Source organism: Salminus brasiliensis, chromosome 6 (assembly GCF_030463535.1).
Source record: "Salminus brasiliensis chromosome 6, fSalBra1.hap2, whole genome shotgun sequence".
NCBI lineage: Eukaryota > Metazoa > Chordata > Actinopteri > Characiformes > Bryconidae > Salminus > Salminus brasiliensis.
In genome coordinates, this window is record NC_132883.1 from 13,031,581 (window position 1) to 13,054,151 (window position 22,571).

Consider the following 22,571-nt stretch of genomic DNA (forward strand, 5'->3'; position numbering starts at 1 on the left):
ACCTCCACTGTCCCCTCCATCTGAGGGAAAGGTCAGGCCCAGAGTCATCCTCTCCTCCTAAATTGGCTGTTTTTGCTGCCGTTTTCGTGGCTCTGGCTGTGATTTGCAGCAGCTTCAGGCTCGCTTCGTCTCAAGTGAAAGATCTACTTTACAAACCTGGGGGTTGCGGGGGGAGTTTCTCTTTTCTTCTTCCTTAGAGAGGCTTGCTTGCCTGCTAATACAACATGCAGCATTCCAAAATGCTAGCGTTTTTACCACTTGTGGTAAATGTAGCATAATATTTACGATATAATTGAGAATCTTTCATTTGCTAGATGAACAGCACAAAATTTCCCTAAGAGAGAACACTTTAAAAGAACCTGATATAAATCAAAATTGAATTGAATCAAGCCAAATTTTACTTAAATACTTCTTAACAGAGGAGATGCCGGCTAAAGGTCCAAAGAAAAAAGAAAGAAAAGCTGCCTGTGTGTTTTAGTGTGCCTGGAGACCGTCAGGGCTGGCTATGTAGAGTGGTTTGGTATAAGAGAAAATAGGCCTGTCTGAATATTGACCCTGCCCCCCCCCCCCCCCCCCCCCCCTCCTGTAGGGATCGACAGAGACTCAGTGGCGTCAGGCAGACTTGCCGCAGCTCCAGGGCTGGGCTGACAAAGGACTGCTGACACAGCCAAAGATGGTAAGGAGACTGCCACCCACTTACTGCCATTTTTACCACCATAACTGCTGCTGCCCTGCCGCCTCCTGTATGCCGGGGTAGAAAAAGGCTGTGTGCATTGCGGCCCAGGGCTTGGAGGGTCAAGGGTGCATTCATGCTCACGGCTTACATAGCGGATGTTGACAGCTTTTGTGTAATATCATATATTTATATTTGTTTGCTGTTCACTTGAATGCAGTATAGCAGAATAGCAGTACTGGCTAGCTTGTTTTGAGTAGGTTTAAGGCCTTACCATCCAAGATAAGGGATACATTTCAAAACCGTACTGATGTAGTGCCTTAATTTCTGCCTGTGCCTCTTTCCTAGTGCCATTTTTTTTCCATTTCCAGATTTTGCTGACGTATGGCACATAAATAAGATCACACTTGCTCAGAGACAGGCACCACCCCCAGGCCACTTTAATGACCGGAGAGCATTACCAGTGAAAACACATATTAGAATAGAGCCTGACATTTCAGCATCACTGCTAATAAGGCCATTATAGTGCACTGTTTAAATGGCAGGTAGCGCAGACACTCGCTGAAATGCATCACACACATATACACACATACACACACAACCACACACACCTCTGGATCTGCTTGACTCAGGGACATTAGACTGGTTGAACCTGTATTTTTATCCCCATCCTGACATTCTCTAAGGCACTTATGTAAGGCAGAGTGGCAGAGCCACTTCCTTCCCACTCGCACACACTCGCACACATACACACACACGCACGCACACACAGCCCGAGCGGAGCGGCGCAGCATTCAGAAACAGTCGGCAGATCTGCCATTGCGTTTGAGGAAATAAAGGAGTGTAATCTGGGGCTGCTGTTCAGCTGAATCAGAGGGAAGCTGATGTCTGTCCTCAGGCTGACACCGAGCCCTCTGTGATGGCTTAGCCTGCCTGTCTCTCTCTGCCTGCTTTCCTCTCTCACTCTGCCTGCACCAGACCCAGCTGGGCCTGCCTAGAGAGAGCCTGACTGGCTCAGAGAACACTATATCCTGACCTCCGTGCAAGAGTATGTTTGTACTGTATATGCTGCTATTGGAGACATCTTACCCTATACAGTGCACACTGTGCTGCTGACCATTTTTACTTACCGTACAATATAGTGCACATCCTCAAAAAGACCATATCCCATTTTCCCACAGAGGCATACATTTGTTCCCCCAGCCATGTTTATAGTTGGGCCCAGCCGATATATTGGTAAATGTCGATATAGACGTTCTGCACCTTTATCTGCAAAAATCCCACCAATAAATCACAAATAATTAGTGACTTCTGAAACACCATTTGCTTTTACGGATAGGAAGGGTTTATGAGTATATCGTTTTTCACAGTCGGAGTTAACTATGTCTTATTTTTTTTAATCCCTTAAAATGAGTATAGGTCACATATTGGTCAGACTCTAGTTTAAGGTTAAGCTTTACTCCAGTTGTTAATGCTGTACAATTAAAGCTGATCCCAGAACAGTAGTGCAGGGTCACTTTCAGCAGCAGCAGATCCTAGGGCAGACACACGGCCCCCTTCTCAGCACCCTGAAGCATAGTGGGAGATGGAGAGTAGTTAAAGCCCAAGGGACAATAGGGGCATTTCTAGAGTGGGCAGTGAAGGAGAGTGGGTGGGAGAAGAAAAGTTTAATTGGCATTTGTGACATGAGCAGCCAGGTCTGTTTTGGGGCGTTTTCTTTTTCTTTGAATATTTAAAGCTTGCATTCTGTCAGATTGGAAGTATTTTTTATTCTGACAGAATGTACACAGCAGGAGATGTGTCTTAATAATGCCCACACACATACACCTAGCAATCAAGTTGTGCTGCTACAGTGGTTACTACCCCTTTTTGTGTGTCTCTGTCTCACTGTGCTGTGCAAACTGTCAAAAACGTAATTTACATGTGCATCCAGAGAGCTTTGCAGATGGGCGTCCTCTGGACTGCAGGCATCATTTTGTCATATTGAAAATTGTGAGTGTGTGTGCAGACAGAAAAAAGACCCCCCTCCCCCCCAAAAAAGAAGAAAAAATCAATTTAAATGCAAGTCTCTCAGGAAAGACTGTAACGTCTCATCCTGCCTTTTGCTAGAGCAATTAGGTTTCAGCCAAGCATGCTTAGTCTTAGCTGAAGGATATATACAGTAGTGGAATCTGTAATGGTAAAAAAGAAATATTGCATTTTACAGATAGAATTTGTCCTCCAGTTAATTTTTTATCAGAAATAATCAATGTGCCTACTACAGTCTTAGTGTTAGACTGAACGCTAAATAGGTTTTTGAATGTTTTGATTTAGTTTACCTTTCTAAATATGCCAACTTTGATGAGAGAGGACCAGGCCTCAGAGTAGACAGAGAATATTTTTGAACAGCTAAAAATATCACCAGCTGTATTTTGGCTTAGATCTCAGCTTTCCCCTCTCCGCTCTATTATTTGCCACTCTTGAATCCATCAGCAGGAAACATTAGGGTGTGTTGTTGTTTTTTTTCCCGCTCCATCTCTTCGCTCCAGATCTCGATATAAATTACACCACAGCCAGTCAGAGAGGCAGAGCTGAATATTAAACATGGTTGGGTAACAGCAACTAGTCACAATCAGGTCGAGTTCACCCCTGTTCTGATACGTGTTTGTTTCTTTCGAGGGGGACTTATTCATTTATTATTTTTTACGCTTTTTAGCGTCGACTAAAATGTTTTGACAGTGATGGCTGCCCCTGCGAGTCCCCGTGGCCAGTTCCTAAAAAACCTGTCACTTTGAAATAGCCAGCGCACGATGAGAAAGTCATCAAGGTTCTGTGTTCATACAGTGTGTAATGCTGTCTTCCAGGGTCAGGATCTTTAGCATGAAAAGGAGCAAAAGCTAAAGTGAAGCCTTCAAAGTTTTCCAACGCCTCACATTTTTGTTGTTTCCACCCCTGAGTACATCTGACAGGAGAGCAGCTTTTAAAGGAAGCAACCCTGAGGACAACCTCAAAACACACATATATACACACACACACACAAGCTTGCACATCGCGTTCCTAACCTTAAGCAACAAGATGTTGACACTACTGGAGCCACCAACCGACCTACCCCCACCAAAAAGGGTTAAGTGATGAAATTAAACACGCACAAGCACACGCATCCTCTCGCACCCACACCCGCTATGCTAATGGCTGCATACATTTACGGCAGTGCAGAAGGATCTTAAAATAAAGTGTTTTGGAGGCAGAAAAGCGGAGCTTCTTTAGCCGTGTTTCCCTCAGGGCTAACATGACGCACATCCAACACCTGCTCTTAAAGCACACCGCTAAACGCCCAGAAAACAGGTCACCCTGACAGCAGATCAGACTGAGGGGCTCACTGCCACACCAAGACAAGCTTCAAAACAAAGGCCAAACTCACAAATACTCACTCTACTAAAAGAGAATGTGTTTTTTTTTTTATCCAGAGCTGAACCATGTATGGTGTTAAAGGGCCCATATAATAAAAATTAATATATATTTTCTTTTTTTCCATTTTTGACTTTTGACATTAACTAAATCTGGCACTTGCATTTTACATTGTGTCAAAATCTCATGATTAACTGACCAATAGAAATGCCCCAAAATGACTAGGAATAAAATATTTCTACATTGACTTCCATTGGAAATTAAGAAGGTTCCTTCCTTCTTCTGTTAAGTTGCTGTTTTGGAGATCAATTTTTTTTATGTAGCAGCGACAATATATTAGAAATACATAGAGTGTAAAACATTTTAGAAACACCACATTGCTCACCACAACAGTGACACTGACCTGCTACAGTCCACCATCCAAAAACATCCAGCCAACAGTGGTCCTGTAGTCAGAAACTGACCACTGATGAAATGCCAGATGACTGAAACATGCTGTACACAAGATGGACTACAGTTTCTAGCTATATAAAGTGTACCAACGAGGTAGACAACACCATGTGACTAACACTAAGTGCACAGTGTTTAAAAACCCCAGAACAACTGCTCTACATAAGACATATCAGTGCAACCAATTTGATGTCACTGCTGTACTAAAAAAAGTTCACCATTCATAATAATATTTTTTCCTACAGTGATCTTTTTCAATTGACAAGTTAGAGAGGCCTGATAAGTTGTGCAGCGACAGATGGACTCCAAACCTACAAATGCACCTATATCGTGGGTGTAACTGATAAAATGGCCATGTGGCGTTTCCATTATCTTCTAAACCTCTTGTATTCACCCTGTTCAGCCCACAGCACCCATTCATAGTGAAGCTCAGTCACAACTGGGTTTTGAATGAGGCACATTACAGGGTAGCCAGTCAGAAAAGAGGTCATTGACAAATATATAGGATACAATAACAAAACCAGCCTGCTTAATATTGAGGCATAACTAGACCTGCCCAAAAAGTAACTGTAATTGTGTTTTTATGATGGTACATTAATCAACATTAATCTATATAGTATGAGAAAATGTAGGATTGATCTCTTTATCTGTATTGAAATTTCCACAGACATCTATTTCATCTTTAATCATTAATTTGTCATTTTATCATTAAATTGCAGTGTTTTTGCTAATACTAGTTTATACATCTAAAGACATATTGTATTAATAAAAATTAAACTTATATTTGATCATTTTCTAATACAATGACCAATGGTGCTTGAGTGTTCATACCCAGACTAAGCCTAGTCCATTAATAAAAAGCATTGTTGATTCATAATTCACACAGACACTGCAGTTTATTTAAAGACTAGGCCTAATTTATGTTATAAAACCTAGATCTCAAGACCAGCACTTATGCTACTGTTTAAATGTCCATATCTCTGGGCTAGCAGTGTTGTTATTGTAGAAGCATGGGTGTTCTGCGATAAGAGAGAAGCTGTCTCCTTCAGTTTTGTCTCTCCTGCTCCTCGTCTTTGCAGATAATCAGCAACATGGAGCCTCAGGTGACGAACGGGCCAAACCCGGCCACAGCCAACGGTCCCTCGAGCAACAGCCGCAGCTGCCCATCGCCCATGCAGACCAGCGGCTCCAACGACGACAGCAAGACCAACCTCATTGTCAACTACCTGCCCCAGAACATGACCCAGGAGGAGTTCCGCAGCCTCTTTGGCAGCATTGGAGAGATTGAGTCCTGCAAGCTGGTCCGCGACAAGATCACAGGTACTATGGGGAAAGGGAGTACCAAAAATGAGGGGCAATGGATATAATTAGTACACTTCCATACATGCTAAATAAATATACGTTGAAATGAATAGCATTTTTTATTTGGGTATTTCTGAAGGGTTCAATGCCTTTATGAGTGTTGCATATGTTACTTAGGGGACAGGGGGAACAAATTCACCACTATTGTTACATACAAAACTGACAGCAAATGAAGGACAGAAATAGAGTAAGAACAAAGTATGCACAAATAGCAACGCTCTACCTTATGTAACAGAATCACATCTTCAGCTCATTTCCAAAGGCCAGACATAAAACTGTCAGTCCACCCTATTGAAATAGAAGCAATCGAATCCCACACAAAGTCTCCAGGTGGGTGTGAAAATGAAGTGATAAACGGAAGACCTCTTGATGTTCCCTCACACAGCAGGCAAAGGAGGAGCTGAAGAGAGTTGATCAGGGACTAGTCACAGTTTTAAGGTATGGGTAAGGTTAATATGGTACCATGGCACAGGTTCTTGATCTCAGGGCTTCCTCCTGCTCATTATGGAGTAGGGGCAGCAGGTTTGAGCCCAGAGAGAGAGAGAAAGAGAGAGAGAAAAGACACACAGAGGTGTTTAAGCAGCACTCCCCTGCTAATCACAGCCCTAATCCCACACTAGTGGCTATGTGGGTGGCACACAGATGGATGGGGAGGCTGCTAGCAGATAATGCCAGATAATGGCTTCCATTTTATATCCTACTTAGTGACACTTTGCTCTGGATAATCTCATTAGAGCAGGGCCGGGCCTAAAGCCGCTGGTTTTTAAACAAAGAGAGGGAGGGAGAATAAAGGGATGGGGGAAGGAGGTGGGGGGGGATGCTGGTCACAAAGCCCAGCGAGAAAGGACAGTGTGAGAGGGAGTCACTGCCCTGGCTCTTGACCACAGGTCGTGGGTCATTGATGTCATTGCCAAGCAGTCAGATGGCCGAGCAAGGGCATCATCAGTAGGTCCTGCCATGCTGGAGCAATGGCTGTGGATTGCATCACTCTCAGTCTCCATATGGTTTCAAGATCGAATTTCAAAGCACTCTTCAGCTCGCAGTGCCAGAGGTCCACTGCACTGCGGGGTTTAAAGTGATGTCTAATATAGACGATATCTTGGATTGGAAATATATTTTGAAAATGTAGTGTCCTTCAATGTATGAAAATGTCTTATTAAAAAGTAAAAAAAAAACTGGCCATTGATAAAGGCATAGAGGAGGGCAGAACTAACAAAGAAAAAATGGATGCTAATCAATGTAACTTTAGCCTCAAAACAAACATGTCTTGGCTGATTAACTAAATCAGGAGTAACGGTTTGGTTCAAACCATTGTTTTACCATTTGACATACTGACCACATCTGATTTAAACTAATCATCCAATTAGCATTTCCTTCATTAGGACAGTTAAGACAGCACTACACTGTGCAGTTCTTTCCTCCTCCAGCATATCATGTGTAGAACATTTGGAGTAGCTCCTCAACCTTCACGTAACCAGTGCATGCTATAGCTCCTCAGCTTTCAGTCATATTTCAGTCCATATATTATGATGGAGCTCAGTATATGAAAGAAGAGCATGACTGCCTTGTACAAACTATAGAGGGAATTAGTATTAAGTTAATGAGTTCCTGTTAAGCATCAGGGAACAGTTAGTGTGCAGTTAGAGACCTCAGCGCATGTAGCAGTCTGTTCTCAGATCAGTGGTTTCTGTTTATCTCCATCAGGGTCTCCAAAGTGGCTCAGGAGAGCACAGAGCTTTATAAATACTCTTCTTCCCTCCCTCTTTCTTGTACATTCTGTCTATCTGTGGCTCCACTCCCATGGGTGCAATTTCCCAGTTCAGAATTTTAGACTAACTAAGCGCTCCCTGTTCTTTGAGAAACGGAGAAGAGCGCCAGGAGGCTGTGTGCTCAGGCTGCTGCCATCATTAGCTACAGTACCGGGTTTAGTAGAGAGTGAGAGAGAAAGAGAGAGAGAGAGAGAGAGAGAGAGACAGGTAGAGAAAGAGAGAGAGGTGCAGTATTAGAGCCTGGATGTCGTCTGAGGCTCGATGTCATAATATTTGACCAGATCAATCTTCCTGAGCACAGTGCAGGGCTTTCATCTACAGGCTACGGATGTCGGCGAGAAGTCACTCCGCTCTGTTTTTCAAAGCGCTCCGACGTATGCGAGAAAGCCTTTTACAAAGCAGTTCAAAAGCAGCGGCGACGGTTCCCCCGACAAGGTGAGAACAGGCAGGCCTTTGCTCCGTAACAGACAGGCCTCTTCTTCCCCTTTTTTCCTTCTTCCCTCGCTCCTGTCAGCTTTGATGAGACGCCAGGCGGCTGAGTTAGCGTTAGCCGCGGCTAGCGCTCTCGCTCCCTGACAGGCCTGGCTGACTGCTGCCCACTGAAGTGCCACCGCAGATTGTTTACCCTTCTCCTCTGGCATATATACACACACACACACACACAAACCCACACACACACACTCCTCTCGCCTCCCTGCTGTGCGTGCAATACGCCAGAGACCTGAGGCTTAATCTTTTATTTAATGCAGAGAAACACGCACAGGGGCCACACACTCTTGCATACACACATCCACACATCCATGCTCCCTCAACTGGCAAAAATGTATCCCTTAATTTTTTATCTCTCAGCTTAGCAAAAAAAACACACAAAAAAAAATGAGAAAGTCGTGTGGCTTTGCGGTTATGGTCAATATTTATCCTTGCCTGTGTAAATTTCGTCAGCGGAAACTTTTTTATCTGGGCTTCGAGGGTTGGAAAAGCATTTTAAAAGTCATTACAGCGAGGATTTGTTTGAGGCGACGAATAAAACAGATGGCTATGCTGCTAACTTAGCGCAAACTCTTTGTTTTTAAAGACCTGAACCAAGCTGAAAATCCCCCCTAGTCGAAACACACACATCCTCTGCCAATGCTGCCGCCTCAGCTCCTCTCTGTACACTGCTAATAAAAGGGCTAAACACACAGGCCGTGGGGAGAGCCTTGTGATGCTCTTGTGGACTAGGCAGCATCTTGAATGCAAACTTTTAATGGAATACATTAAAAATGACTGTTTGCTTCAAGCTGTCGGCATTGAGACAACGGAAAACGGCTGATTGGGAGCCAGTCCAGAGAGAGAGAAGGAGGAGGAGGAGAGGGATTGGATCCTTGTTAGTCCGCCAACCTCCTGAAAAGTGGACCATTTTACCCACTTCTCCTGATTTTTTTTGCCCAGGAAACAAACAAACAAACAAAAACACTGAATGTGCTTGTGTTTATAATGACACGGCAAAAAAGGCAAAACACACTCGTGTAGGGCCACAAATTGATTGGGTCTGCGATTTTCCTTTTGAGCAGGAGGGCAAAAACAGGAAAGTCCTCTGTTTGCTTTCTGTGAGCGGTAAACTATTATTCTGCAATTAAAAATGAAAAGCTATTCCTTTCATTCTTTCTCTTTCTTTCTTTCTTTCTTTCTCTCACTCTCTCTCTCTCTCTCTCTCTCTCACGCTCTCTCGCTCTCTCTTAGGCTAACCTTCTTTCCTATCCCTTGGAAAGAAAATTGAATGGCACACACACACACTCACTCCTGTTCCTCAGGCTTCTTTGATGCCTTCCACTTCCCTTCATTATTGTCCTTTTCTCACTAAAGCTACAGACGCCATTGGCTGCTGTTTAATGGCTTGGCACAGGAAGCGATGCTACTATCAGTTCTGACTGTGTTTAACACTTATGTAGCTGACATCAAAGAGCCTCCTGCATTGTGTGGCCGCTTGTTCAGGTATACATAACAGCTCGCATGCCATCTGTCGCGCTACTGACCTAAGCACAGTGATTTTGAGCTGAACATAGAGGACTACTTATGCAAGGTTCCGCAAGGTTTGAATATCATTTCTTTAATATTTGTTCTTGTATAAGTCCCTATTTTAAATATTTTGCTCATTGCTTGTCTCCCACATTAAACCACATTTGGCCTTTTTCCTACTTTAGCTGAAGGGGACTTCATTCCTTAGAAGTTGTCCTTTTAACTATTCCATAATTCACTATGCAATAAATCACAATTATCTTCGATATATCCTGCATTCTAAATTGAAGATCTGCACATCAGACATTTTTCTGTCAGGTGCAGTGTCAATGTAAATGACAAGACTATACCTCCATTAATGGATCAGATTAATCAAATACATTGCCTGTGTGCCAGGGAAATGTCGTTGTAGCTACAGCTTGTGTGAAATCTGGTCCTACTGCCCATTTCCTTCATTTGCATCTACTTTTAGCGTAGATTCATAACATGTTATTTAGATTTTTTACATTTATTGTGAGATTATCAGTGCATTCCGACACCCAAACATGTGCTGAGCTTTGGTTATTAATAAGCACAAGCTTATTAACATGCCATAACATAACCTATTGGCTGTTACTGAGGTCACATATAAAAATACCACAGTGGTAAAGAGAGAGATGTTAAGAACCTCCACCATAATTTCATGATTAGAATTTAAATACTGTGCCACATTTTGTATGGCATTACGCTGAGTTTAATGAATCTTGCCCAATGACTTTTCATCCAATTCAGTTCATGATAAAATATTTTCTATGAATGAACACAATTGTGGTACTGAATGAAATGCAAATCTTTCTTTTGCAATGAGCTGTGATTGAGAAATAATTACTTTAACATTTAAGATTACAACATGCTTATACTTAACTCACGTAGAAGATTTTTACTTAATTTTGAACTACTGATAATTAGACTGATCATTTAAATTTGATTTATTAGTTAACTTGCAGAAAATTGGCATTTCTTGCTAATGGGTTCTCCTCACAATTGGGAGTGTAATCTGTGCTTTGAGCCACCAAGACACGTTTTTCTGGACAAACTAAGATACAGAACAGTTACTAAAGGTGAAAGAAGCATTTAGACTGATGTGTTACCAAGCTATCACAGGATTTTACATGACAATTACACAGCTCTAGCAAGCGTCAGAGTTGTTATTCTCCTTATTACAAGTCAGTGGAACATCAACATGATGTTGAAGCTGCTATTATGCATTATGAATGTGGTGATCAGGTTCATATAGAACATTTTCAAGGTTTATGTGGGTTTGGTTAAAAAGCTTTGTCCAGCAGCCAATGTCGAACCAGTGTACCCAGACCAGTGTACCCGGACCAGTGTGCGCAGCAGCCCCATTACACACCTGATCTGAATGCAGAGTTCACAGCACAATCGCGTAGCTAGAGTACAAAAAAACATCGCCAGCTGATTTGAGACCAGCATGGCACTCCACCTGACTCAACTGCTGTGCTGAAGCTCGCACAATTACGCTGACAATACGGAGCGAAACGGGGGGGAAAAAGCAGATGTAGTGGCATGAAAAATTCATGGAGCTTGATGTTTGCTAAAGCACAGTCAGGCTTGAAACACCTCGGTGAGCAGCGCATAGCTCCAAAACGTGTGAAAAACCTCTGTGTCAAACATGCAGAACGTTTGTCTGATGCTGGAGAAATAAAACATGAAAATGTCCTCCTCGTTGCAGAGCTGTAGCCCTGCGCAAGTGCTTTAATCAGCATGAGACTAAATTAAAGCGAAGGAACTATACAGAGAGCTACTAAGGATAGATGTTACACACAGACAGGTGCGACAGAAGAGTATGTGGGGTGGCGCTCGGAAAGTGGAGATCATGAATATTCGAATGTATGCTGGAGAGACAATTAATGTGATGCCTTGATGAATTCCAATTTCAGCGTAGTGAGAGCGTGGGGGAATGGGTAATTGTTATTCAAGCTAAAAGCATCCGAAGCCAATTTACATTGTCTGACAATGAACTTTTCTTCACCGTCTCATTTCCTCCGACAAACACCACAAAGAGAATAAATCAACATTCCATACCTGACATTTGGCTAGGGAAATAAGGAGTGAATTTCCCTGTGCGTCACAGAATAACTAAAACATCACACAATTTATCTTTTTAACTGAACACACCGCATCACCCAAGCAAGACAAATGATTGCTGAATGCATTAGCTGGTTTTAAAATGCCTGTAGCTATATATTGTACTGGTGACACTACACTGTTTTCTGCCTCCTTATACATATATGACTTTTTTAACCTCTTGACAAAGCCATTAAGTAGTGTAAATACTAAAATAGCTATATTCATGCTATAATAATAACCCACACAAACCAGCAAGCTTTGTCAAGTGGTAGCCAATATAGTATTTATACAAATACTGTAAGAAAATTCAACTAGTATTCTAGCTTAGAAAGCCAGGGTCAGCCATGCTACAGGAGCAGAATGCGGCAGCTCAATGGACCCGGGTATTGAATTTATAACACTGTGACAAACAACCCAGTGTTCTAACCACTAAGACACTTCTGCCTGATGAAGGAGTATGTAGCTATACTCAATGAATAGTATATTTGTACACACTGTATACACATCAGCCATAACATTAGCATAAGTGAAAAACATGGCATCTCCTAAGGGGTGGGATATATTAGGCAGCAAGTAAAAAATTAATTTGTAAAGGTAGTGTGTTAAAAGCTGGAAAATGGGCAAGCAAAGCAGTCTGGTCCACTTTGACAAGGGCTAAATTGTGATGGCTAGACAATGGGTTTTTACCCAATTTCAATGTAGTCATTGCTAACAGCTTGAAGGTCAAGTCTAGCACTAAAGGCTGTGAAACACTGCCCCATCTAACACAATAGCATTGGAGGTGAACTCTATAGCTGTCAGATTTTGTCAGCTAGCAGATATCCACATAACATCAGGCTAATAGATAAGAGGAAAGGGTGGGCCACTTTACCCACCCAGAGAAAACAAGAGGCCAAGTATGCTTTCTTAAACCCCTGGCAATGGATGGCTGGTCTTGAGATCTCCTGATGATAAAGGCAACACTTAGATGGTTGTCCGTAATAACCTCATAATTCAGGGGAAACATGCACAGAGGACAACACATTTTAGCTCTGGGACATTTTTGTTTACCACAGGGTGCGATAAGAGCATTTTCTTCATAGATAAAAATTACTCAGAATCCTTAGTTGGGCATGTTCCCACTGAAATAATGAACCTCGGAGGACTGTACAGGCTTGTTTTGTGGACACTGTGAATGGGATTCGGTATCTCATGAACACAATTCAATGTTATATAATGGCTATATTTTCAATGAACATTCTTTTGCCCCATACATTGCATTTTAGATGTGGTTTGTGGTATGGGGTATATAGGAGTTCATTGTATTTATGAATTGAATCTCCTCCTACTACATGTTCTCACAGAGCTCTGCTCTAACACTACATGCTTTAAAAGCCTACGCCATATTCAGGCCATAAAGGCTCACTGGATGGTGGCTTAGCATAAACCACAAGCTCCACATCACAGCTCCACGTGGGCTTCCAGGAAGCCCTTGGGGTGCCTGCCAGCAACACCGTCTCTTGTGCGGGGGTCTGACGTCGCTTCATTGGGGTGTCCCAGATTCACAGGGGCTGCTCAGCACACACATCCTTCCAAACAGCCCACACACTATGGGCTTCACGCCAAGCCGCCGTAGGCTTCGGCTCAGTGGGAAGAGGGAGAACCGGGGGCGGGAGGCTCCTCCGTCCTCCAGCTGCTCCGTTAGCCTGCCAGACAGAAATGCTGACAGCTTCACATCAGCTTCCTGCGTGCTGCTTACCAGCAAAATACTGTATATTCGGATGTGTGTGAGATATGTGGCAGATAGCTTCTAGACGTTGATGAAATTGATCTGAACATGAAGACTGTTTAATGCCCTGAGCCTATCAGTAATAGTATCATGACAATTCACAAAGATCTTCTGCCATAAGATTAGGTCTAAGGTACCATAGATTCTCTTACCGAATTCCGATCAGTACACAAGGTGCATCTTTTTGCTTCTTCATTCTTCTAAAAAGGATTCCTTGAGGTGATGCCATTAAAGATCTACTTTTGGTTCATTAAAGGAAGAGATCAACTTAGCCTAGATACAGTCAGTCAGCCAAGACATGTTTGATATTTGAAGTTTCCATTTTTGGTTTTAAATGCTAACAAACACTGGACTGTCACCAATCTCAGCTCTCTAAACACATGCCCAGGCCATCTCTCATCCCACTCAAAACTCATCTTTATTTGTTTGGTGCAGATAAATCTATGTGGTTTATAACCCTGCATGAGTTTAGTCTGTGAAATCATCTAAGTCTAAAACGTTAGACCCCATCCACATGTACCCAGATGTTTTTAAAACATGTGATTTCCCTCCCTCTGTTTTTGAAAATGTATTCGTCCACAAATAGATGATGACTGGGCCTTTATTTGGCAAGCATAACGACAGACAACAAAACACCACAAACCCCACAACACCACATCTGAAATCTAGTGCTACCTGTGTAAACACTGTAGTTTTATGACTTTTGTAGTTCACTTTATTAGGATTAAGAAGGTAAACATACATTCATTGTGCTGTCAGTGTTTTCATGAAACATTTGATTTATATATTTAAGTTAGATATTTAACTCGCTGTCCCTTACTAGACAACAGAATACAAAATCGGCAGCCTATAAGTGGATTTTGTGTGTTGTTAGTAATAAATAAAACATTGTTTATACAACATATTTTAATATCAGTGCACATGCACACCATGTAACTGTGTCAGGGTTCCCTTTAAGGATGCCCTTGCTAAGCTGTCAAATGATTGTAAGTTTCAGCATGTTGCAGCAGTAGAACATTGTGTTTCAGAGGGAAAGTCAGACTAAAAAAAAATGACTGTCACAGCGCCTTGGTCTGTATGCATGGTAGACAAATGAAACGTCCTAGTTTTGGTCGATAAAATCAAAAATAACCTGAGGTGCTGAAATAAGCAACTCTAGTTTTTCCCCCGCAATTAAGTAGGCCGTGCAGTAAAAGCTAATCCACTGTGTTTTTTTTTTTCATTTGGATGTTTCCAAAGTCACTGCAACATGCTATTGAAATGGCAGGTCAATTTAAAATAACGAACTGCAGATCTATTACTCCAGTCAGATATTCAGTCTACTTTGTGTTGCATTAAATAGACATAAGTGTTGGGACACCTGCTCATTCAATGTTTCTGACAAAATCATAGGTATTTACTTTAGAAAGCAACTCCACTGTCCAGATCTACTAGATTTAGCATCGCTGTGAAGATTTAATAGCATTTAGCATCAAGAGCGTTAGTGAGGTCAGGGCGTTGATCACCACCCAACCACATCCCCAGCTCCCCGTGGAGCACCATTATTCCAGAGAACACAGTTTAACTGCTTCACAGCTCAGTACTGGGGGGCTTTGTACCCCTATAGTTCACACCTGACATTAGTCATGGTGCCAATAGGCTCATGTTTATTTGCTCCAGAGTGTCCTATTCTATTGGCAATACTTCTCTACAGTGACTAGACAAGCTGTGAGTGTTCATTTGCACATCTGTGTCACCAATGGGAGCAACGTAAAGTAGCTGAACCCATTCGTTAGAGGGGTGTCCACAAACATTTGGACATGTAGTGTATTTTTAGCACAACAAATAATAATACTGTCGATGTAGTGTAATATTGGAAAAGCATTGCTACTGTACTTCAGTGCAAGACCTTGCTTTGGTGTTAAATGGGCCTCCAGAATCATTTGTATGTTGGCACCTATGGGCATATTAGTAAATAGCCAGCAGTGTAGTGAGTTCCAGGTAAGCCGGTGGGTTTAAGAGAGGCACACAAAGGAATATGACTCTTTAATGAAAATCCAATCAGAATATAGTGAGCGGCTTTTAGCTTTTGTCTGAGAGAGCACTTAGCCAGCTTTGAGTGAATTATGTAGCTTATGTAGCACGAATGGGCTGAATTAAAGCCATTAGAGCTAATGATAAACAACATTTATAATGCAGATTTATAACATAACACACCACATTATCTAATTACACTGCACTCAAGGCTTGGTCTCCTTTGATGGAAGATTACTGAGCAAATTAGAAAAGTCGTCAAGTCATACTTTACTGTCAAATTGAGTAATATGAGTTCTTATTTGGCATCAATTAATTTGTTGTACTTTTGTGTTTTCTGTACTGCTGTTACGAGAACAGAAAGGCTTAAAAAATGAAGTCTCTCTTCACCAGGGAGCAGCACTGTCCCTAGATGCTGTTGCAGCAAGGGCAAAATGTCAGGCAGGGAACAACGGTGATACATTTGTTTTGACAAATTGAAGAGGGTTTTTTTCCCTTTTCCTTTTTTTGCCGTCCACATCCTAAATCTGACTAAATTTAAGACTGACCAAACACATTTTCTTGTTTCGTAGCCAGGGAGCTTCGTGCTATCAAGGTGAGTTAGCATCAGATGCTCAGAGAACTGTCATGTTTTCTGCACAATGCTGTTCTCCCTGCTCTTTCTCCCCACGCGAACGCTAGCTTCAGCTTCAGCGCTGCCACCTGACTCAAACAGAGGCCTAGTGAAACTGCAGGCATAACATGGCTGCCAGTGAGTTGAAGAAGGAGGAGACTGCTGCAGGCGATGTGGTGTTTAACTCAGTTTTCATCTCATTCTCAATCAGTGGAAGCAGTGGACCTTTAAATGATGTTTCAACAATTCAGATTGTTCGAAGACTGGGACTAAAGTTATTCAGATTTTCAATCTAGTGTGAGCAATGCTACTAGAAATGCTCAAATTGATCAAAAATGACAATCGGCACAGCTCGCAATAGATACACAATACATCACAGTGAGTAGAAGGAATGATGGTACGTGTAGAGAAGTATAAAAACGAGTGTTGTCATGTTAGAACCTTGCAATTCCACATGAAATGTAAATATTTCATGCTGCATGTACCAAATTAATTCAGTTCTTGGCCCTAATGTGTGGTTATGCACTCTTAGAAAGTGTGCCAAAAAGGGTTTTGTGGGCAGTACTATGGAAGAACCACATTTGGTTCTCTAAAGAACCATGTTTTAAAAAGAGATTTGTGAGTATTTCTTTTTAAGGGTTGAAGAACCTTTAAACATGTGATTGCTCTACACCAGTATAAGGGTTTACTTAAAAAAGGTTCTTTAAACACATCTACAAAAGAAGACTCTCTGAAGAACCATCCACTGACAGTTTAGTCCACTTTTATTGAAAGTCATCAACAATGGTTCTTTTCCTATGGTTCCCAGCAATTGAAAGGTTATGTAGGGAAAATTCGTTTAGGGCATCACTTTAAATAAATCCTTTTTGGTTCTATTTGGAGCGAACCAAAATGATTCGAAGTGAATTTAAATGAAGCCTTTTTAAACGAATGCGCATTGCATTTAGGAACGCCTTTTCTTTCTTCAAGAACGTTACCTTCTCTGAAACACTATGTTCTATTGCCATGGCAACATGTAAAAAAAAACTAGCTGGAGTGGCATGTGTGTGACTGCGTGTGTAAACAAGGCAGGACACCTCTCGGACACATGCTAATTTTCTGATCTTCCACGCACTGTGAGTGCTGGTGCTGGGGTGGTGAGGTGTCATAGTTTAGTCACTGATCCTCACTATGGTGCCTGTGGCTGTAAACAGCCATCAGTTCTCCAAATGAAACTTTCAGACTCCTCCTCTTCGCAGTATTTTGTTCGAATGGGACACAGCACATAGAAGAATAAGGCAAGATACCTGTCACATGCTTTATCATGAGCATCGTCTTTATCGTCATTAGTGGTCACGGGTCACAAGTGGACAGCTGTTTGCAAAAACAGCTATCAGCACTGGCTTAGTGATGTCACGTCTGATGAGAACGGTTATCCATATTTTACACGCAAAACAGATCTCCCACACACCTTCATTAGGATCACCAACATACACCCCCACACACCAATGCACACTTGCACACATTTTTTTCCACACATCCTCGGGATTAAAAATACACATGCACATACGCTCGCTCAGAGGGATCACTCTCCCGCTTTAGTTCCCTGCCTCAAACATAACCCCTCACTAAACAAAGAAGAGAATATGTAATATTCATTTAATATTATTATTCCTTTACTTTATGTTATGCCTGGTCTTTGTAGACGCCTTTCAAATGGTTCCCCGTTTGACTAGGAGGCTATAGCCTGCTGGGGATTTGAAAGTCTGATTGTCTGAAAGTCAGAAAATGTGGAGATGTATGCTCATTAAAAGCTCATTAAAAGCGCAATGTATCATTTCGGGGTTTCTGCGATTTTAATTGACAATTACGACATATAAGTTAATGTATCCATTAGTCTAATTAAAATAACATTGGGTTAATATTCCATTTGCAAATGTTTACTGCATATTTTCCCATAGGATTTTACAGCTTTCCAAATAATGTATCTGTCCACTTTTCACAGTTCTCTGGCTTGTTTCCTCAAGTTCTTGTTATTAACACTCAAGGACCTTTCAGGACACTGCAGGTCTTTGTTACTAATGTATTAAACCACTATTTTATACAGTACATCCTATTAGTCCTGTGTGTGTTTAAGAATGGACCGGTTTCGACACAGTTAGCTGTCAGGATCCGAACAATAGCATCAGTAATGAGTGCATTTTCTCCTGTAGATCTAATGAAAGATTGAATGAATTGGTAGACCTTTGGGTGCTTGAGCGCCTGTGTAGCAATGAATCATTCTCTGTGATTTTGTTCCTGCCTTCAATAATGAGTTTACATTAGAGTAAAGCGCATAGAAAAGGTATCCACCCTGATGACAGGTTACAGGTTTCTACTGTATGTTAGTATGTTTACTTGTGTTTCTACTGTATGTTACTATGTAACTTTAAATAGCTTTGTTATGTAGGCCTATAGGAGTGTGTTTCCATATGTTCACATTTGTTGTTGTGGTGTGTGTGTGTGTGTGTGTGTGTGTGTGTGTGTGTATAAGAGAAAGATAGAATCTGCAGCGTGGTGTGTTAGCCTGCTGGGCTGTGTGCATGCTGAGAGAGTTCGTGTTATGACAGTGAAAGCCAAGCCAGCCTATGTTGGCCCACAATCTGCACACGGCTTTCTCCCACGCCTGTGTGTGTTTGTGTGTGTGTGTGTGTGTGTGTGTGTGTGTGTGAGAGAGAGAAAGAGGGTGACAGTGTGAATGCGTGTGAGAGAGAGATAGATTTCAGGCAGATGACATTTCCATCTTTTCTTTAAGATTTTGACTCTGTGTATTGTTGCTGAGGAATGAATGTAACATGTTATTTATGCAGCTCTTCTCTCCGCTTTGTTTGGAACAATTTATTCCAGTTATTTCAGATTAGCTTAATTAATCTGACAAAAAAGATCACAAATGTTCTCTCAAACAATGCATACTCCTTTTCTGTAGCTGCCCTTTATGGGCTACAGAAAAAGGAATGGACATTTGCATGGATGACAATCACTGGGTCTTACTGTTTTATTAAGAATATTGCAAATATTATACATCTAGGAGTGTCCTCAACAGCAGTTACCATAACACATAACCATGAATGTGTGCGTGTGTGTTTGTGTATGTATGACTTATGCGCTGGTGTTTTATCTCAAGTGAAGAACCTGGTTGTGGCTTCCTGCTGAGCTCTCCTCAGTTAATCTTTTGAGCATATGTGTGTGTGTGTTTGTTATGGTGGTGGGTGGAATTTCTGTGACTGAAGAAGTTACTGCCTCAGTTGGCTTCCCTTTACCCTTAGGCTAAAGCTGAAACGAATGGTGACAGATAACCCCAGCCTAGTTCAGCTGAGGAAACAGCATCAGCTGGACACCATTATTTATATATATATATATATATATATATATATATATATATATATATATATATATATATATATATATATATATATATATATGGTGCACGTATTTATATATATATATATATATATATATATATATATATATATATATATATATATATATATATGCTATCAACTGCCCTGGGCCATTCAAGGCAATGGGAAAGAAGAGCGCAAGACATAGAGCGAGTATTTCTCTTCTGCCTATGTGTGTTGTGTTGTGTATCATTAGCCACAGCACGGCTCAGCTCATCCCTGAAGCTCTGTATAAGAACGCATTAGCAGATCACTTCATATACACTACCCTTTACTACTCTCCACTCTGTAACACACATATGCACACTAGGGGTGGTCGATGTGAACTCAAACTAATATCCCAATATTTCCCTCTTAACTGGTACAACATCACATACATAATGATATGCAGTATAAAATAACTTCCCAATGAGGGGTGGAGAAAACAGGACTGAAAATGGGCGGATGTTCTATAATCCATCAATATGAAAATACCAATGTGGTTTATGCACTGCATTCAGTTTGGCTAAAAGGTTCTTATGAAGCACTGGGTTCAGCTCTGTGGAAACAGCTTTGGCCTTTTTCACAAGGATTCATACTGAACAGACCTGGTAAGGCCTCCAGATTTCAGTTTGCACTTGTTTAGCGTTTGGGCCATTAAAGCTCCATTTCACATTTACCATTCACTTTGTGTGTGTACAATTGATGTAGGCTTGTCTTTTTTTTTAATTAATGAGGAGGCGCACAGTGTACCTCAGCGCTAGCCTGCACTTGTGTGGTCAGATGTTTTAAGAAAGTGAAAGGGAGAAGAGAAAGCGTTGTTAGAAAACTCCGCCGCTGCTGCTGCAGGAGTTCACCTCCAGTCAAAAAGCTGCTGATGGCCGCCGAGCCTTCTGAGCCACACGACAGGGAGAGCATCTTCAGTCAAAATAATTCAAGCCGAGGTGCTGTCAGAGGTTTCCACTGGAAGCTAATTCTTAATGTCCATCCATACACACACATGTATACAGTCACACCACTCATGCATACTAATACTACAAGGTGCTAATGTCCTCTCTTTCTCTTCTTCTCTCTGTCTCTCTCTCTCACAGGACAGAGCCTTGGATATGGTTTTGTCAACTACATTGACCCAAAGGATGCAGAGAAAGCCATCAACACGTTAAATGGACTCAGACTTCAAACCAAAACTATCAAGGTACTGTCCATCAACCACACCAAAACAACACACAATAAAGTATATGTCATCAGTGTTGACTGACAAATGGTGACTGTGTAGGAAAAGAAAAAAATCCACACAATATCAATTGCAGCTGAAATTTTTCTACACATAATTTAAAGGCTGTCTTTTAAATTGTGTCAAAATGTAGTTTAATGATGAATGAACCAACAGAAATTAGTGGAACCTTTTTTATATTGACTTTTGGAGCATTTCTGTTGGTCCATTTATAATGAAATATTCACACAGTGTAAAAGGGAGGTGCCGTTCTTTACTAAGTAGAAAAATTAAAATTGCAAAAAAGGTGATATAATTGCCTCATCACAACAAAAACTCACAGAATCAGATTTATGGGTCAAGTATGTTGGCCACACACACAAGGAATTTGTTCCGTCTGTTAGTGACTCTCTAGTGTTAACAATAGACAGCTACATATAATTTATAGACAATACACAATATACAGAGAACAATAGTACAATAGTATACACAGTATACACAGACTTTACAAGGACATTTCTATACAGTGTGCCTTAAAGTGTTATTCACAGAATAGCAGTAAGCAACACTATACAGATTATTGTGCAACCACAGCAGTGTACACATAAAATCAGTAATGGTGCAGTAACTGTAGGATAAGAGTGATAAGAGTTTATCAGTAATATCTAATATCAGTAATATCTTATGTCAAATGTCAGCTTTAGGAGAAGGAAAATCCATATTTGTCATTAAATAAATTGTTTTCACATAACGTAAAGGACAGCTGACATTTTTAAATGGTGTAAGAAATACAAAGAATGTCGTATTAAAATATTTTGTACAATGTTCTGAAACAACAGCCATGACACAGAAATGTATATATATATATATATTTATTTATTTATTTATTTATTTATTTATTTATTTGAATGTGTGGGGGGGGGGGGGTGTGACAGCAGTATGTGTATGTTAGGGGGTGTGTGTGCGAATGTGCTGCTGCTGATTTTGTTATGATATGGCGCGGCGGTAATGGAACAATATCTCATTTGGGTGGCAATATGCTCTTGCTTTTCCTCCCCAATTAGTCATCAGCCATTTCTCACAACTGCACGAGTCAATTCACTGAATGTTTCCTGTCACCATTTCTGCCAGTGGAGCTGCATTGATTAGCACATGTGGTGTGTATTGACTCGTGCTGGGCGGCGGTGCTGCAACACAAAGCAAGAGGAGGGGAAATCCGCCTCATTAAGATGCAGAAGGAAATAGGAGAGCGACTGAGGGGAGAAAAGAGAAAATAGTGTAATTGATATGCAAATGCATCTCCAAATGTCAAATCATGGAGTCACACGAAATAGGAAAAATAGAATGTATAATGAAATGATGCTAAAATGCTAAGTAGTCGCCTCGAATGCGTGTTTTTTTCTTAATACTTAAACTGGGTAGAGAGGAGAGGTAGGCTGAGAATATGGTACGCTGCTGGCAAAATGGTTGGAGTCAATGGTACTTTATGTTTATTCAGCTGAAAAACATAACCTCCTGCATTTTCCCAAACAGCATGTTTAGTGTAAATTTAGAAGCAGCTGCTTTTGACTGTAAATCCTGGCCGCTGTTCCTTTATTTCTTTATTTATTTTGTCTGAGTCACGATGTAATCGGGCTGTGTGTGCCATCATCTGGTACATAATCCCTGGCCTCTCACTTACATCCACCCTAATCTAATCAGATTGGATTCCCCCCGCTTAGACCAACAAACACAGCACCCGGTCACAGAGAGAGACAGATACAGAGAGAGAGACAGAGACAGAGAGTGTAACATGAA

At 41.3% G+C, this 22,571-nt stretch overlaps 1 protein-coding gene across 8 annotated transcripts in view; it reads left to right on the forward strand.

Annotated features, from left to right (window-relative positions):
* The window catches only part of elavl4 (ELAV like neuron-specific RNA binding protein 4), an 85,968-nt gene that overhangs the window by 37,414 nt on the left and 25,983 nt on the right, over window positions 1-22,571 (forward strand). For 7 of the 8 annotated variants that reach the window (XM_072681651.1, XM_072681653.1, XM_072681652.1 and 4 more), the window contains 3 exons: window positions 590-676; window positions 5,590-5,830; window positions 20,653-20,756. In XM_072681651.1, coding sequence (XP_072537752.1) covers window positions 590-676; window positions 5,590-5,830; window positions 20,653-20,756 — 432 coding nt within the window. The remainder of the gene's footprint in view (window positions 1-589; window positions 677-5,589; window positions 5,831-20,652; window positions 20,757-22,571) is intronic. The other variant, XM_072681658.1, reaches the window with a different exon arrangement.